The 18,372-nt window shown below is 40.5% G+C and overlaps 1 protein-coding gene across 4 annotated transcripts in view; it reads right to left on the bottom strand.

Moving 5' to 3' along the window:
* Window positions 1–1,999: 1,999 nt before the first annotated feature.
* Window positions 2,000–18,372, bottom strand: part of epb41l5 (erythrocyte membrane protein band 4.1 like 5) — a 31,642-nt gene continuing 15,269 nt past the window's right edge. Inside the window, exons 12-26 of one of the 4 annotated variants that reach the window (XM_062401868.1) lie at window positions 17,709–17,878; window positions 16,811–16,944; window positions 16,561–16,579; window positions 15,929–15,974; window positions 15,489–15,604; window positions 8,605–8,759; window positions 7,953–8,050; window positions 7,632–7,766; window positions 7,433–7,500; window positions 6,546–6,668; window positions 5,848–5,929; window positions 5,440–5,520; window positions 4,857–4,919; window positions 4,477–4,616; window positions 2,000–3,854 (exon numbers count right to left, since the gene is read on the bottom strand). In XM_062401868.1, the coding sequence (XP_062257852.1) occupies window positions 3,785–3,854; window positions 4,477–4,616; window positions 4,857–4,919; window positions 5,440–5,520; window positions 5,848–5,929; window positions 6,546–6,668; window positions 7,433–7,500; window positions 7,632–7,766; window positions 7,953–8,050; window positions 8,605–8,759; window positions 15,489–15,604; window positions 15,929–15,974; window positions 16,561–16,579; window positions 16,811–16,944; window positions 17,709–17,878 (1,500 nt within the window). In that variant the 3' untranslated portion in view covers window positions 2,000–3,784. The remainder of the gene's footprint in view (window positions 3,855–4,476; window positions 4,617–4,856; window positions 4,920–5,439; window positions 5,521–5,847; window positions 5,930–6,545; window positions 6,669–7,432; window positions 7,501–7,631; window positions 7,767–7,952; window positions 8,051–8,604; window positions 8,760–15,488; window positions 15,605–15,928; window positions 15,975–16,560; window positions 16,580–16,810; window positions 16,945–17,708; window positions 17,879–18,372) is intronic. The other 3 variants (XM_062401870.1, XM_062401869.1, XM_062401871.1) reach the window with 3 other exon arrangements.

Genomic DNA, 18,372 nt, shown 5'->3' with positions numbered 1-18,372 from the left:
TGCAAAAATATCATTATTGATAATAAGACATAAATAAATGCATGGTTGTCTTAATTTCAGATCAACGAGTACTGCTAGTGTCAGCTAGTTCCTTGTTAATGTCGATGAATGGTTGTTAAAGGTCAAGTGTGTAAGATCTATTGGCAGAAGTTGACTATAAAATAAACCGTGATTTTTTCATTAGTGTATTTCATCTAAATTGTACAAATTGGTGTTTTCTTTACCTGAGAATGGGTCTTTTATTTTGAAATACTTAATAACATCAGGAGTGGGTCCTCTCTATGGAGGCCGCCATGTTTTTCACAGTAGCCCAGACTGGACAAACTAAACATCTTTTGAGTTTCATGCCCCAGGTTCTCTCTAATGTACATTGACCTTATAGCTAGCCAGACAGCCGACCAACCTTCCTATGTTCTACAGAAGTTGCAAAGTTAGCCATATTAAAGTAAATTGTGCCATATTTGTTTTAATGGAGCATCACCAGTTGGTTTGTGCATGACTAGCACTTTTTAAAATCAATTTCATAACAGTGTGGGACGCATCATTCACAGGAGCTTGGCTCTGGGTTCCTCACTGGAGCTGAGGCCAGCAGCTTGAACCGACAGGGCTCAGGACCACCATGGTCCTCCACCACCGTGTCCGCCTGACTCCCCCCTTTCCTCTGGCCTGGTCAGTGTCAATAAATATAGAAGTTAAAGAAAGACTGTTTTATGGCTGTTCTGTGAATAGAGAGACAGAGTTGGACCAAAAGGCAGATCAGAGAATCAGGAATGTGTTCAGTCTGATCCATAACAAACATGGAGTCGATCATACGTCTTGTTCTGAAGGGAACAGTTGATTTGTTCCCGGTGATGAAACAACCGAATACATGAACTGTTCATTTGTAGGAAAAAAAAGAGCAAAACATGTTCTGAGTATCACTTCCTCTAACACAGACCCACTCTCACAAATAACCTGATTAACAGACTTCCCTGAGCTAACGAGAGAATGAGCTCAGACCTGGATGTGATTTAATGATTTAGGGAAATATTCCCTGAATTCCTGTTTCAGTCTGTGAGGATTCAGTTTGTGTAGATTTCACATGTTTCATAGAAAGGATCCACTTCATGTAGAGAGGTTCATTCAAATTCAGCTCCAGAGAAGCCAGATTCAACAGGGCCCACGTCTGTTTAATGTCTTACATCTGCACTATCAGTTACTCACATTATGATAAACTGAACTGTTACGAGAGGAAAAATAATTGCTCACCCCCCCCCCCCCCACACTAAAGAGGTAAAACATGGTTCTGTGCTGCCATCATGTGGTCAAACTGGGTAGCACACAGTAAAACGTCTTGTTACGTTCCACTCAGAAGTTGAACGGAACAGAACGGAATCATTACTTGTTAAAAGCAATAATTCAGTAGTTGAAAATTAATCTGTAATTGTCAGAGACTGTGTATTATATTGTTAACGCTAAATTAAATGGATATAAAAAAATCTTCTCTAAACAATGAACTGTTCAATCCACCTTGCTTCAGCTGATTTCTTAACTAAACCTTTATCCAGCCTGAATATTCCAAGCTGTGGGTCTTATCCTCCTAGATGTGATTTTTTGGGGGGTTATTAATTATCTTAATTGTTAATAACCCAGTAAGTGGACCTTTGGTGACACTACAAAAATAGAAGGGAAACCATTGAGTGCATCCTTCTGAAAAGGCTAATGCTATTATTTTAAAGCTCCTATAAGTTAATGGGTTGTTTCTGAAGAAAATGGGCCGAGTTGATTTTGTGTAATCCTGCTAACAGCAATGAAAACATAAGGAAACTAACTCAGATCAGAATATCACTTTTCATTCTTTTATCCATCAAGTGATTCAGGTTATTGTCTCATGGCTCATTTATCTTATCTGGTCCACAGCAGAGTAGAATTTCAGATTATCTAGTGAATCTAACTGTGATCAGTGAAACCACTTAAACACGACCGCAATAATAACACAATGAATCACAAAACAACTGACTCCTACTGTAGCAAAGCTTTACTGAAAGATGATGAAGGTATTCCAAGAAAAAAAATATACAATAAAAGTTTATATAAAAATGCTTTTGAGATGTCACACTGTGTGCCCCCCCCATTCAGTTTGATCAGTAACACAGTTCCTACTTCTTTTGTAATTAGAAAACACCTCGATACTGAAATTACTTCTTAACACGTAGTAACAATACTGCCAACGTCATTTTCAGAAAAATAATATATATAGGTCTACTTCATATCTACAGCCAGGTGGCGCCATTACACCGACGATACATTATGCAACTGAGCGCTACAACACTTGTGGACAACACGTAATATTCGAACAATGACACGGAAGTAGTAGCATAAATAAACTGTCATGGCTAAGAAGACAGTGTCAGAGAGTCGGCTTCCCCTGATGGAGACGTAACATCGCACTAACAAAAACTACACACAACTTGAACGAGGGTCCACACTCACGTGGCCCATGTGGTCGTTTTCTTAGAAATGCTACAACGCTACCATTTAGGAGTCAGTGTGACAGACGTCATTAACAACGTGTAGAATTAGGCCTCAATCACCCACATGTACAAAAGTTCTCCTCCAGGTTCTCGACGCATCAGCAACAGAAAGTGATAGATTGTTCTATGGCATCTCCAGCATTGATAAGATGACACATTTTGAAATACGCTCATTTACATAAGGCAGGGTAATAGCTACAGCACGTTAATACTGGCAGTCCCCATCTATAAAAGGATGGAGATACTGTCTAGTGAACTCAGTTATTAACATAAGATGACTCACACATTGGACACACTGTCCATGATGTAATCCAGCAAAGGACATGTTGCATTTACATTTAAAACTAATGTGGGGGGAATAAAAAATCCAGTCATGAGCGAAAGTGTTTTGAAGAGGAAAACTAAATTATAGGACAAAATGTTGAAACTTCATATTAAAAACCCATGAGGGGAGTTTGGGACGCTGGAACCAACTTGTGCAGATGTCACATAAAAACAGTAAAAATAGACACGTTTAAGAGCAGGGTAAAAAAAAAAGAAAAAGAAAGTTCATCATCATCATCGTCATCATCATCGTCCAAGAATTCTCTCAAGGTTCAGTGTTGCCGCAATTTTTTGTATCCAGTGGAAAGTTTCACATGTAGAATTGTCTGGGTTTCAAAAAGGGAAAAAAATATATATTGTAGTGTGCTACAAGTTCATGACAGCATCATATCCACGTGTTTCATCATGTGAACAGCCCAGGTGCTGCTTCATCTCTTAGAATCAACATTTTTTTTTTTTTTTTTTGAAGAGACGTTTCTTTTCAGTCCTGGATCCAGTGTAACGCAGCAGCTCAGAGCTCAGAGCGGGGGTCCAGTGGTTTAAAACAAAAGAGAGGAGGGATGGAGGAGCCGCACTAGAAGAGGCAACCTACCCTCCATGAACCAAGCCAGAGGCTGGTGCTTTTATACAATGTTCCTTCCAGGGTGATGGGATTTAAACTCTACAGGGAGGTGGTGCTGGTCGTGAGATTGAGGTCGGGTGGAGAGGATGGATTACAGTAAATGGCAGGTCGCTAACAGAGCTGCTAAATGTTGTGTTAATCGGTTTTACTAAACTAAAGGTTGTGTCAGTGTGGGTTCTGGACACCGTGGTGCCTGTCAGCTGCCTCCTCCTTCCTGTAGTCCTCTCAGCCCTCAGCCACTCCAGCTGTCCTGTGTGTGTGGGGGGGGTGATGGGATGAGACGGGGGAGCAGTCAGGAAGATGAGGTCATCTCCTTGTTTCTTCATCAGAGCTCAGTGGTCAGGAGACCTCTGGGTTTTGCCGCATCGTCCGAGGCTGGCGGTTGACCCCCAATGCTGTGGGACACGGGGGGGGGGGGAAGCAGGGCGGTAACATTATTGCATCATAGACAGAGACCACTTTAAACCCGAGTTAAGACCACATGACTTTAAAAGTCGTTGGATTGCTGCGTAGTTTACTCAACCCGACTTTCTGTCTTGTGATCGGGAGTGTAGCAGCCGTTGTCAAGTTCATACTACACAACAGTGTGTTGACAGCAGACTACACATCTTGACCAAGTGAAACCCGTGTCTGGCTATTAGGGCTGAAACTCATGTAGCGTGAACTAGGCTTTACTAGTGCAGACATTAATCACACACTTGCATGATCATTAAATTGTTATGAAAATGTTGGTTCTGGAAAAAACTGGTCTAACATAATAAATCTATAATTATTAAACATACAAAAGCAAACCTATGATTAAGAACAGGTTAGATAATCAATCCATGTGGTCAGGTACATAGTTGACATCATTCTGAAGTCGACATATTCATGTTCTCACTTCTAACTGTGTTCAGTGACAATAGTTTAATTTGGGGATTATAGCTGAAGGAAGCATTTTCTTGTTTGGCCAGCAGAGGTCAGCATGCGAACACAACTGGAAAAACAACCTGTTCAGTGTGTTGGTTCAGATTTTACCTGGCGGAGTTGGTGTTACGTGTGTGAGCGAGGTGGGGGAGGGCTGGGGGGAGAGCCGCACCCCCGTCTGCAGGGAGAAGAGGGGTGACCTTAGCATGGGGGTCAAGGTCGAGCAGGCCGTTAGTAAAGACGCCGGGATGCTGCGTTAGAAGGGGATGAGGGAGAAGGTCAGTTTCTACAGAGCCTCTACATCAGCCAAACGTGTTCAGCGCCTAGGCAAAGTGTTAAAAACAACCTGGGCCAGTTTAGGGGCAGTGAACACAAACCGATGTCACAGCCCTCTGAAAGATGATCAAGGAACATTTGGAAAGTAAGAAACAGGTCGACACAAAGGTCAGAAAGAGCAGAGACTGAGGACTGGAGAGATTCTGAGCACTCACAGCAGTTGTTGGAATAATCCAGCGAGGCGTGATAACTGGTTTTGGCTGCTGCACTGGGGGGAGCTGGAACAGGAGCAGAAAAACGTTGTTACCATCCACAGATCTTACTAAGTTACATCGCTGCATTTAATTCTTGTTTGACCCCAGATCACTGACACACAGGTTTTTTGAGAAATGTTGAAACAAGAATGCACACACACCTTTTTCTACTTCTTCCTCCATTTATATACGTGTAAATACTGTAAATGTTTATCATCAAGTATCTGAATGAGGGTGAATAATTGATCTGGTTCGACCCAGTTTGTTTTGAGCAATGGGCCAATATGTGTTTCTTACTACTGTCAGAAAACGGAAAGGAAGTTCCTCTGAACGCCTGCTTTGGGAAAATTAGGGGAAACTGAAACATTGCCTGTTTTTTTTGAAGAGTTCCTGCAGCTTCATGTGAACGTTTATGTGACACATGAAGCAGTTCCACAGAAAATAAGGCTCGCTCGAAAGCAACAGTGCAGTTCAAACACTGGTTCCATTTAAAATCATTGCAGCCATTTCCAACCTGCTGCACACACAGTGGGCTGGGACTTACTGCAGGAGCCGGGTCGGTGAAGTCGATCAGGTTGTCAGATAGCGGTGCTGCATTGGGCAGGTCTACCTCCTCTGCTGTAACCTGTTGGATTACACAAACACAGAAATATAGAAACCCTGTATTTGATGAACAGGTTCCACATGAGACTGTAGATCAAGTAAGAGCCACACACACACACACACACAACCTGTGTACAGACAGAAACTAGCTCAGATTGAAGAGCTGGCAGAGTTACACAGGGCACTACAGGTGATGTTATTTGAGTTCCATATTGAATAACCAAATAGGACAATGTTTGTTCTCCAGCCCTCAAATACCAATAACAACACTTAGACAAGTCTTCCATTATTTATTGTGACAAATGTAAATGCTGAGTCGTAACTTTATGATTATGAATAGATAGGTTACCTTTGGAGCCGAGCCTTCACCGACAGACTCCACCGCCATCTTGGGAACGGAGGGGATTAAATCTTCAGCTAACCTCTCGACACTGATGAGCAGAACAAATTATTTAATTAATTAATACTCATACATGTATTCAAATTATTTGAATTGCTCATCTGACGGTTACTATGGCTAAACTATTGAACAAAAAAAAGAAACATATCTGCACATGAGGTTTCAGCCAGATATACTGGATATCTTTTCTTGATAAATACCTTAACATTATAAATGTATATCAAAAATAGTTGCTGATTAATCCGTTTTTTGGGGATTCTCCAGACTGTAGAAGAAGAACATCCTGAGCACTGTAATAATTTACTGCATCTATGAGCCTGTAGCTAAAGTGATGTGTGAGATGTATTGTCAAGTGTCTGTATTGTAGTGTCATTCTACTGTAAACAGCAGCAGTATCCAGGTAGATCTCAAGTCATGTGACCAAGCACACTCAGACCGGGACACACAAACATGCAGTACTCAGACATGCCACCAGATGTCAGCAAAGAACATAAAGAACAAGCAGCACCTTTGTGTACTTCATCACTTTATTTCATAATTAATCCGTGGCATCGTGAATAAACACAAGATTATACCTGGCTGATATATTATCTAATGCAGTTTGAACATAGCAAGCAAAAGAAAAGAATGTGCATCAGCAAACTGACCTGGCTCCTGCTGACGAGACCAGTGGAGCTGGCTTCAGCAGGTCCCACGAGTCCTGGGTGTCAGGGCGGCTGCTAACGGAGAGAGACGAGTTACTGCCCAGTCGCCCTGTGCCCACATTCAACCTGTAGGAAGACGCCATGTTTTAAGGTTTGTGCCAGAGAACATCTACAAACGTACATGCATGAAATATTCAGTCTGATTTGGAGATGGAATCAAATCAATCCTATTATACTCAAAATAAATCATCATATTATCTTGCTTCAAGCTGTGTCACCATTTAGAAGTAATTCATTTTCACCCAGGTTGTATTATAAATTCATTCTTCTCGAAACATATTAGATTCAGTAAATCCCTTCGTCTCTTCAAACCACATCTTGAGAGAGAGAGAGAGACGGAGAGAGAGAGAAAGAGAAAAAGAGAAAGACTCGCCCGTTGATCTGTATAGCGTCGCTAATCTGGATGAGCTGCAGGTGATGTAATGTTGTGAGCTATGCTAATAATCCTCATGAATATTCAAGAGGTTAATCAGCTCTCTCGAGGCGAGGATTGTGAATCCGTGATTGGCTGAGACAATGCGATGACAGTTGGTATGACTCAGGAGGATGATCGAGGAGGAGGAGGAGGAGGAGGAGGAGGAGGGAGGCCCAGTTTAAAACAATGAAGCACAAGCACTAATGGATTTTTGTCTCCTGTCCTTGTTCGCTCTATAATGACTTACTGTGCTCGACCAACTTTAAAAGGAGGAGTTTTGCAGGAGTCATGCTACGAAAATAGAAATAATTTGTATAGTTTCATAGTCAAATTTTAGAGCTATATAGCAGAAATAATTATAATTTCTAACAATCAGTTCACTCAATATGTAATAAAAAGCAGTGTGAGGTCTCACCTGGCAGAAGCTTCCTGCAAGTTACAGTTTTTATCTCCAACCATTGCGACGTGTTCCTCCACAGGCCCCTGCACACATTTAAGTGGTTAAAACACTGCAAAGTAAAAAATGATTTGATCATCATCATGTGAAAATACTGCAGCTGTGTTTTCTCAGGGGTCTTTCTTCCTTTCCAGTTTAGAGGAGTCCTCTTCCTCACCTTCAGGGCAGCAGCCTCAGCTTGTGCTTTTAGGATGTTACTCTTCAGATCCTCCGGGAGGCGCAGTGGAGTAACAACAGGACTACTGCCAGCACTGTTCAGGCCACACTTCTCTGAGAGCTTCACCACGTCCTCCTGTTGGAGCACGATCACAAGGGACACACAAGTTAGAGGTCTGAGGGAACATCCTAAACGATCAACCCAGTAATAACCCAGAATAAACTGTTTTTGATTGAATTTGCCAGAGCAGATTTGGCTCACAGCTTTACACGTGTTACCGTCTAAATATACAAGGGCTTTCATTTTCAAACACACACGCACCTGGTTGTTCATGGCCAAATTGACATTGACGTTATTTCTCAGTGGAGCGAGAACTGGACTGCTCTCCAACTCCAGCTGCTTCAGACGAGCTGCTGCTTCTGACGAGACACAGATAAACAGGAATGAGCACACACACCAACTTTATTTTAATCATTTAGTGCATTTACAATATAACTTGTGTTTGAAAAACTACTGAACTGGTTTCCACAAATGTTTGTAGAAGGGCCGGGGTATGACCCGAAGAAGGATAAAGGATAAAGAGGTTGATTTAAACAAAATCCTTCCCCTTTCATTAACATTGGGAGTTAGGACATTACCCCTCTGAGCGCCTTATCATTATAATAACAAAACGAGTTAAATTTGTCCCCTTTCAAAATATTTGTCTTATGTTGTCTTAATATCATTAACCACACAATCAGCTGATTTATTAATAACAGACTTAATGTACAATACAGAAAAACGTGAAAGAGGCAGTGCAATTGTTTGAGATGTCGTGGAGGCAGGAGTGAGTCAGAGTGGTGGTTGTTAGTTTCAGATACACAACAAATAAACAACAAACCTTCTGCCTAATATATTTACATGATAAGAGGTGGAGTGGCTTCTAAAACGCTATTTCAGACAGATCCCATTGTGTTACATTCTATAACCTCACCAGCGAGGCTGAGTGGATCCTCTGCTGTGACGCTGGCGGCAGCAGCGTAGGCATTGCTTGGTCCCGCCTCCTCTGTGGTCGTCACCGGTGGAACAACGGGAGCCGCGAGGACATCATCAACACAAGTCTCCATCAGGTCAGCAGCCACGGGCCCACTGCAGACAATACAAGATAGAAGAGGAAGGTATGAAGGAAGCTGCAGGTGAAGATGCTGGTTTGATAACAAATGTGTTTTAATACAAACACAAACAGATATAATAATGGAGGGGATGATGCAAATGGTTAACCAAAACTGTAACAGAAGAATTGAGGTTATCACAGCTGGACAACTTACCGGTAGCATCCATAAGAAATGAATGGACTCTGCAAAGAACTGTTCCATGATAGTGTATCAGAAGACTATGAGAATGAATCCAATTTCCCATCAACAACCAACAAAATTTAAATAAAACAGATAAAACAAAAAGAAACTTAATCTCCATTTTGGCTAAGGAGAAATAGGAAAAAAATATTTTCATGTATCTGAAGTTATGAGCATCCACTTTAAATCATTGTTATCAAGAATAATAAGAAAGTACAAAAGCAGCGGCTGTACTTTCTTTTTAAAAGATGTGGCAGATGTAGCTCTAAAAAATAACAAAACAAAAGAATAAACAAAGCCCAAAACCAGATGTCCTCTCCAGAGGTAAAGGAACACTTCACAGAAACATGCTTCTGCCAATAGCAATAAGTCTGCAAAGCAAGTAATAACCTTCGTCGGGGATAATGTTGATGCAATATTCTGAGAATCTGCAGTGTCCCGGAGCAAAACGTCTTCTACACGTCTTTTGGTGGAAGCTCATTCAGCAGCCTGCTTATTATCTCATATTTCTGTAGCCTGAAGACACAGTGAAGCAGAGTAGTGGTGGTGTGCATGCAGCCTGGAGAGAGCACCACACTTACATGTGAAGAAAAGGAAAATGCTCTGCCAGAGGACTCACAAACCAAACGTATAAAGTGCTCCCACATGTTCGGGAAATCTATTAAGGAAACAGCATGGACAGTGAGGATGTATAAACCTCTGATGTTGGCAATAAAACACAGACACAAGGCAAGATACACATTCCGAGGATGTGTGGCCTCCTCACAGACGAGCACAGAACTGTATTTAGTTTTCATTCAGTTCTCATTCATGATGAGTGTTTATTTACACCAGTTACACGACTCAACTCCTCCTCCAACAGTTTTCTGACAGAAAGTCCGAGAGTAGTCACAAAGCAATGTAAAAAGGAAAAACTAGAAAAGTGTAAAATGGCAACAGATTTATATATATATATATATATATATATATATATAATTAACAGTAACTACTTTATTGCATGCTTGTGTGTTTTTTTGCACGTGCAGTCGTCAAGGCACAACTTGAATGACGGCAAAAGACGATACACAATAATAAATCAGTAAATGTTACACACGTAATCAAAACCCTGCTAATCCTTCTGTTAAAGACAGGGTTGGTAACTTTATCCTGAAACACTTTTTGTATTTATTCAAATTCTCTACACGTCCCAAAAAGAATCAATAAGTCATCAGTGAAAAAGAGAGAAAGACACAAGGCTCTTGTCTGTGGCCCTCATAGGATTCTAATAAACACTGGCAGGCATACCTGTCTGTCACTAACCAAATTGCCTGGGCTCAGCCTGTCCATGCTCTCACTGCACATGACCAGAGTCTGAGGCCAGAGAGACAAACACCACTGAAGCTGAGAGGATAGACAGAAGCTAGTGAGCGAGTCACAGAAAAGTTCATGTGTTAGCTTTAAGTAGGAAAACGGATAAAACACACTTAAAAGATGCCATTTAAAAGCTACACACTCTTCTGTGACAAGAGCAAACATGTATTTACTCTATGAAATGATTGGAACACAGAAGGTGTACATCCTTTGGTCACAGGTTTGTTGTTAACATTTAACTAAGCAACTGTAGCTGAGGTGTAGTTAAGCTTCTCATAGGATAACAACTTGGACACACTGCTTGGATTTATCAGCCAAATCCATCATGAGCTTGACAGCTGGCTGTAAAACACTCAACTGGGCTTTAACCACTTGCATTGAACTAACAACAGATAAATTAAAGTCTGATTCACTTGTGAATATTTTAAGGGAATTATATTTCTAAGAAAAGGTCATATCACTTTCATTTCTGAGTAAAGTGTCCATGACGTGAGAGACAAAACAATAATTTGCAAAATGTATGTACTTGGAAATGTATGAAATACACCTTTAATAGAGCCAAGTTAGCAAGTTAACTATCGGCCCCTGGTTTTGTTTTGTTCTGAACTAATTGAACAATCTCTCAGACACATTTATCGACAGATGAGAACAATATCCACCTTCTAATTCAACCTCCTTTAAAACCAGAGCAGCAGAAGATCCATGAAATGTGCAGAACAAATTAAATACGAAAGAGAAAAATCTAATCATTTTCTTGTATGTATAAAAAAAATAATTTGGTGGAAGTCAAACTTCATAAAGCAACAACGTTTAGAGTATTACAAAAACATAACGTTATTTTTTTTAAAGTGTAACACAGAAGTCGAGCGTTTGGTTCTAAACCCTCAGAACTATGTGACCTTTTGTTTCCTTTCAGGATCAACGTAGAGCTGAATTCCTTCCCCTCATAATGAAACCATCTCACCCCTGCCACACAGTTTCACTATGAGGTTAAGAGAGAAGGTCAAGAGGAGCAAAGGGGGAAGGAGAGGAAGGAGAGGAGAGTTAATAAGTATTGAAAGTGACGAACTGGAAAAGACGAGAGAGAAAAGTAAGTGATCGGAGCAAAGGGAGATGAAACTTTTCAGAGACGGCAGTGGAACGAGATGAAGGAAAAAGTGGAAGGAGATGAAAGAGACACTGAGAGAGCAGATTCCAGGGTGACTGCTAGAAGAAGAGTCACTAGTGTTACTAGACTTCAAATCCTAAGACATATGGACATTCACGCCAAGTGTTTTCTTCAATGTGACGGTCACTGCCTTCACAGCAGGAGCTTCTCATGTCATTCCCATTTATAAGTGTGCTGTCCAACTCATGTCAGTACAGACGGTGAGACTGTCGTCGGGTGGTCAGATCTGCCCGACTCCTTTTGGGGAGAACTGATGAGAGATGAGCAGGGAGGATGGAGGATGGAGGGAAGAGGAGACCTGAGGAGAACAGGGTGGAGGAAGACAAGGGGAAGAGGACAAACAGGGGGAGGGGATTTTAGGAAATGGGGAGTGAATGAGAGACGACGTGAACCAAAGAGCGAGACCGGGGGATGAGATTATATGCAAATGACTGAGAGGGGGAGAGAAGATAAGAGAAAGATGCAGCCTATACAACAAAGTGGAACAAGGGAGGAGGAGCAGAGGGCAGCAGAAGAGAATGTGTGGCAGCAGGTAGCTAATAAAGCAAAAGGGTATAATGATAAATTAAAACATTAGTATGAAAGATTCATTCTTATAATTAATTGGAATTTGACATGCAAGCGAACTGGAGATGTTCTAATAGAAGCAGCAGAAATCCCTTTGATACTGCTGAAATAGCCAAGTCAGGCACAGGCAACTTTCCAGACCTATGTTAGTAATTAGTTACACTTAAATAAAACTACAAAGTTTTTTTCACGGAAATCACTTCTTCGCTTCAAAACAGGAGTTACAGTAATAATGCAATATATTAGTGTTATTTTTAGATATTGTCAAACAAGATCATTTAAGAAGATCTAGGACGTTCATCCTCTGCATGTATTTATATTTTTCTAAAAGTTTAACCTTAGCCAGGCCATAAAGTCAACGATAGTATTCAGTACTATACAGGGTTAGTAGTATAAAGCTGTTTTTTTATTGCATTTTTCAGGAGAGTGAAAAGGTATCGGAGCATCTCAAAGGTTAACTCTGTTTGCTGTCCTTGCCTGTTTGAGAAACAGGGTTTCTCAAGGGTTTTCTACAGCTTTGTCAATGCTAATGCATTTATCTTTTTTTAAATGACATCATCTGTCCATTTGAGAGTACTACCACTAAAGTGTTGCTTCAGGGGACATGAAACCACATGAATAAAACCGAGGGTTGTGGTGGGGCCAGCAGAGTCAGGACACTGAATTAGCCTCACAATTTACACAAAATCGCTTCTGCTACGTTGTACACTGGCGTGCAACCAAGCACATGTTGACAAGTGTTGTGACACGAACACTTGAGTCAAGTGAAGTGGACCAGATGTCTCTTGCACGTCTGAGATGTGGCGTTTCACCTCTAATAGCGGAGGTTTGATGGCCTACATCAAATTTGGGTTCTTATAGTCAGTGCTGGAGGCTTTTATTCATGCTGCACTTCTGGGAGAGTAAGTGCAGAGCTTCCCACTGACACTTTACAGCAGTGACTAACTAATGTGATGTGACTTCATGGTCAGCAGATTAACTTCCATGTCTCTTCCTAGCAATACAGATGAGATTTGTTTTTTAGCTAGTTGCAAAGACATTAAACAAAGATCAACTTATTCTCACTGATGATCATTTTACAGAGAGGAGGAAAAACCTAAGAGGAATGAGAAGTGAAGGATAGAGAGACGACAGATAAAGAGAGAGAACTAGTGCAGTTTTTAAATGAGACCGAAGCATCTTAAAGACGTAAGCAACATTGTGAATAAGACAAAAATACAAAAAGAAAAATATTGAGTTTCTCAAGGAGCATATTAAAAATCATTGTTGTTTACAATTAGAATTGATAGATTGGTATATGTTATTTAGTTAGTTGGTTAGTTGGCTTAAAGGATCATTTGTTAATTATTTTGATTTTTAAAGTACGATTTCCTCTCGATTTAAAGAGTGCAGTTCACTCTTGGCACTGATTTGGATATCAAGTACATATAAAATGACAGATACACAGATATTGAGATTAATTGCTTGTTTTATCAGAAAGAAAAGCTGAAGATGATAAAATCAACATTGTACTAAAATCAAGAGGTGGCAGAAGAAGAGCTCCACATATTATTCTGAAGCATTAGTGATGAAACTGTCTCTTTCAAAGCTTCCTCCTCGTGTCCACTGGGTCCAGTGTACACAGTTTCTATGGGTTGATGTTATAAACAAGAGGTGGTGTATCTGTCAGAGCTCATCTCAGTCCAACATAAAATACACATCTCTCAGGACTAGTGTCAGTGTGGCTGAGGTGTGTTTTTAATAGCAGAAGCCCTGATAGCAGGAAAGCCTCATAAACAATGGATCATGTTCGCAGAGCAATGCACAGGTTCTGTCTTTCTGCACTATTCCGGGTGCAAGTCAGTATTATTTTTTTTTAATTAAAAAAGGACCTGTTTTCTACATAAATTACTGGCAATCCTCTTATTGTAGCTGACCAGAAATGTGCTTTACTAGAAACAGGATCATCCTGAGCTGCAAATCTGGTTGAGCCGTTCATGCAGAAGCTAAAGTGGCCTGGTTAGGAAAATAGGAATATTTACATTAGGCTTGAAAAAAAAAACATTTAGGTGAGTAATATCACTTTTTAGTGTTTCGCTACTTGAAACTTATATCTTACAACAAACTTACACTAATTCTTAAATACTGTTTAATGTAATTCAAACTTTAGAAGATAAGTAAGTAGGTTCACAGAATGCAAAGTGTTAAATGAAATGAAAGGAGAGAAACCTCCACATGCCCCGATTTCTGGAACAGAGCAGATCCAAAGCAAAAAATCATCACGTAACTGATTCACGATGCCAAACAAAAGATTCAGGCTCAATGATCACATCATACACCCTGCACCGATTAGGTTGAGATTTCATGCTGATCAGAAATGAATAAACACAGAATCACAGGAGACAGAATGCACGGCAAGACAGCCCCTTTTCTCTAAAAGCCAAAATCACGGAGCCCGTCACCGCACAGCGTTTGATTTGTTAAAGCCAGCGCAACAGCAAGATTCAGTGCTGGGTCGTACCTACCTGACCAGGCTCCAGACAAGACCAATTACTCCTCAGTACATGTTAATACTGGAACACACAGGGGGACATGGCAGGTTTATAACTGAAGAGCTTGCATTCAGTGAGGTTTAAAAAATCTGAGACCACGTTGGGACCACAAGGGAAAGTGGACTTGGGGCTAAAATATAGCAGAAACATAGAGGACCAAAAGATTTGAGAAATATGACTAAAACTAAGAGCAGGAGAAAGTTTTAAAGAGTTTGTCCGCCTCTGATTCAATCCACAGCCCATCACTCTGTTAACTGTCAGTATCAGTCATTCAGATATTTGTATTTTTTATCACACCATTGTGTTTCAGAGAACACCTCCCAGAGCATCACAAGTACAAGTACAACCTGTATATCATTGCACAATCGCAAAAACAAGCAGGAACTTGAAAATATGAAAAAAAGAGCAGGCAAGTGTGAAAGGGACACAGGAACAAATAAAAACCTACCCATCTCTATTTCTCTACCTCCAAACCTCCTCCTTTCATCTTTTTAAGGTTAAAGCCTTATGTGAAAGCAATAAATATCTATGCTTTGTCATCATGTGTTACTAAGTGTGTAGTGATGAGTGGGGTAAATGAAGTTAAACAATTTAAGCATGAGGCTGAAACATAATGAAATGTAAAAAATATGTCTGGATACTTTCTGATTGCACTGAATCTTTCAACATCCAACAGGGATCAGCCCCCCCCCCCTACATGGCCCTGTTACTTGTCAGTTGCCACTGGCGTATGACACATTGACTGTCATTCAATTTAATATGTTGATTCATCCTCTTTCTGAACCGTCTGTCTTAGTAACAAGGGACTGGACAGCATTTCAACAAATACAAAACAAAACTAAATGAAATAAGAAATGCTGACATTCAGAAGAGACGACTATAAAACTCAAATGAACCATGAACAAACCTCCTTTTCTCTACTCCAGGACTCCTGGGCAGGGACTCGATCTCCATTGGTCCACAGACAGAAGCAGCCACTGGGGTGACCACAGGCACACTTGACCAAGCACTTCTGATAGGAGCCTGAAGGTAAGGGGGGAAAGACTGAATTATATTAAACAGCACAAACTATTTGGGGAGTAGAATTGGTAGAGGTGTACAGAAGGGAATAGACAAGATGTGGAGGTATTGAAAATATTGAGAAAAGAAAGATTATAAATAAGTAAATAAATATAACATATACGAGTGTAACTGTCTTTGTAAGAATTATGTTGTAGGGATAGTAATATTAATTTTTCTGTGAACTATACCTTCAAGACACTAGGATTCTCAGCCGTTTTACATTTGCAAACTGAAACTGGTCACACAGAGGAACTGTTAAAACAATGCAGCAGTTCTGCTCCTCACCTTGTTCTCTTTGCTGGAGCTGACTCCATTGCCCGAGGAAAGAGCTCTGAGCAAAGAAGAAATCAAGATTTTAATCAAAAAGTATCACAAAGAACGAAGACATAAACAGTATCTATGGATTTATAATGAAAATAAACAACCTGCTGTCAGTCTTTAGACAGATTTATGGTAACACTTTTTCCATAATGCTAATTCTATTACGTCTATCAGGGTGCCTGTGAGCCAACTAGCAAATACCCATCAGTTTTGTTTTGTTGCTTCAAAGTCCAAACAGGTTTGATGAAAGTCAGAGGAATGTTTATCATCATTACTATGCTTTGAGTCAGCTGGTCCCAGGACAGATTAACACTACCACTGACATCATGACTTTAACACACAGACACACACACACAGTTGCTGCTGTAACATGATTATAGCCGAGCTTAATGGTGTGTGTGCGAGTTAGAGACACAGCACAGTAAGCAACCATGCTTTAAAGGTGTGGCGCACACAGAAATTAGGCTACTACAATTGTTGTGGTTAACCTTAAAATACAACCTGAATTTAACAATTTTTAAGAAGGATGAAACACATGAGGTAATTTTAACAGAAAATTATAAACTCGTAGTGTAATAAAACATCAGTGTACTCACTCCTGTGTGTTGAATGGTCCTGTAAAAAAACAAACAGACAGTGTTTTGTACAGAAACATATCAAAATGAAGATATTAATACATGTTTTGAAATGTATAGATGTGGGTACGTCTATATCATGACAGACTGGTTCTAGTGCAATGTTAATAAAATATAGATATTCTATGTATGCAAGTGCTTTTCTGTGTATACTTGTCCTCTGTGATTGTCATGTATACAGTCAGTAAATTCCTTTCTGCTGGTTTCTTACTACGAGGGTTGTCCTGACCTCCGTGACCTCTGAGCTGCATGGTTCTCCTTGAGTAACGTCGACTAGGCCTCCTCTCAAAGGAGGCTGACCGCCTCGCTTTGTTGCCCTTGGTCGTCTGATACTCAGTTTTTCCACTGGTAACACAAACAAAGACAAACACATAGTGAATATTTAAAAACATATAGACAACTTTCCAGGATTATTTTCTGCTAAATCATATTTTATTAAAAACAAGAGGCGTTGTGAGGACCACTGCTGAACTCAGGACCCATCCAGGCGTTAACCTTCTATTAATAACAAACCCTCTAACCTCTGTGTTAAACCAACATTACTGCCAGTGCTTATCCAACTGGGTAATGTTTAAACACACAGAGGAGGGAACTAGCTGGCGACTGCAGCATGTTGACACTGAGTGCCTGGTTTGAACCACTGCAAGTATCGGTGTGTACACATGTGTGCGGTTTGTATGTACAGAGCAATGATACTGTAACACACCAGGTTCATCTCTGTTGGTGCTTTCAAAACACAAGCAACAGAAACAAACACACAGTTAAAATTTGTCGCGCCTAATTTATTGGCAACCTCAGGTATTTTTTTCAAACAAGACATTTTGAGATTTGGAAAAGCAGATGAGTTCTGCCATATTAACATGTGTCACATTATATATTTTATCTTTTACAATTGTGCTCAAACTTTGTCTTTGTGTTGATTGATTCACATTTTATATTAACACAGTTGTTTGAGCAGCACTGGAAACAAGGCTAAAGCTGACCATAAGTCATTAATTCACAACAAACTGTGTTATTGTTAGTATATATTATATGAATCTAAAACTCAAAGGGAACTTGCACACCCCGGACTTGCACACCCCGGACCTGCCCCTACATCCACCCATTACCTGTATCTGAAGCGTGATCCCATGCGTATGAAGCCGGAGCTCGCAGAGTTCTTCTGCACTGGCCCTCTGAGCCTGAAGAAAGCATGGTGCTCCACGGCACACTTCCACAGGTGCTTGCAGGCCTTGGGATGGTCCATCCTGAAGACAAAGGTGTGCTCCTGCTCTTTACCCTGACAAGGATTGACACAGAGTTAGAAGTTGGAGACAGAGAGAAGAGGACTTGGTCTCAGGAGAGTAACGTCTCATGTGAGCATCTCCAGTTGGAATAGAACTCTCACCCACAGCCTGGTGTAGCACAATCATCTACTGGGAACTATAACAAGTTTATTTCATTAGAAATTAGCCCATGTGCTCATTCTTTCTTGTTGAAGGAGGCTGATATGTGAAGAATGAATGGCTGTGAAGATAATCTGATTTTTAATTGCAAAGTAGATGAAAGTCTGACTGACACCACAGTCAGCTGCAAAACCTGCACTGCCAATCCAGAGTCCCAGTCACATTCTTTTAAGGCTGTGGCGATTGTGGGTTGTAGTGGGCACGTAAGATAAAGACCAAAGAAAAGACCACTAAAGAACATGTTGAACATGACGTCACATAAAACTATGTTAACAAAAATAAACAAAGAAGGGTCAGGGTTAGGGTTAGAATAGGAAAGAAGTGTGGG

This window comes from Platichthys flesus, chromosome 13, assembly GCF_949316205.1.
Source record: "Platichthys flesus chromosome 13, fPlaFle2.1, whole genome shotgun sequence".
NCBI classification, from domain to species: domain Eukaryota; kingdom Metazoa; phylum Chordata; class Actinopteri; order Pleuronectiformes; family Pleuronectidae; genus Platichthys; species Platichthys flesus.
The sequence above is the reverse complement of the archived record's forward strand: the minus strand, read 5'-3'. Positions and strand labels throughout refer to the sequence as shown.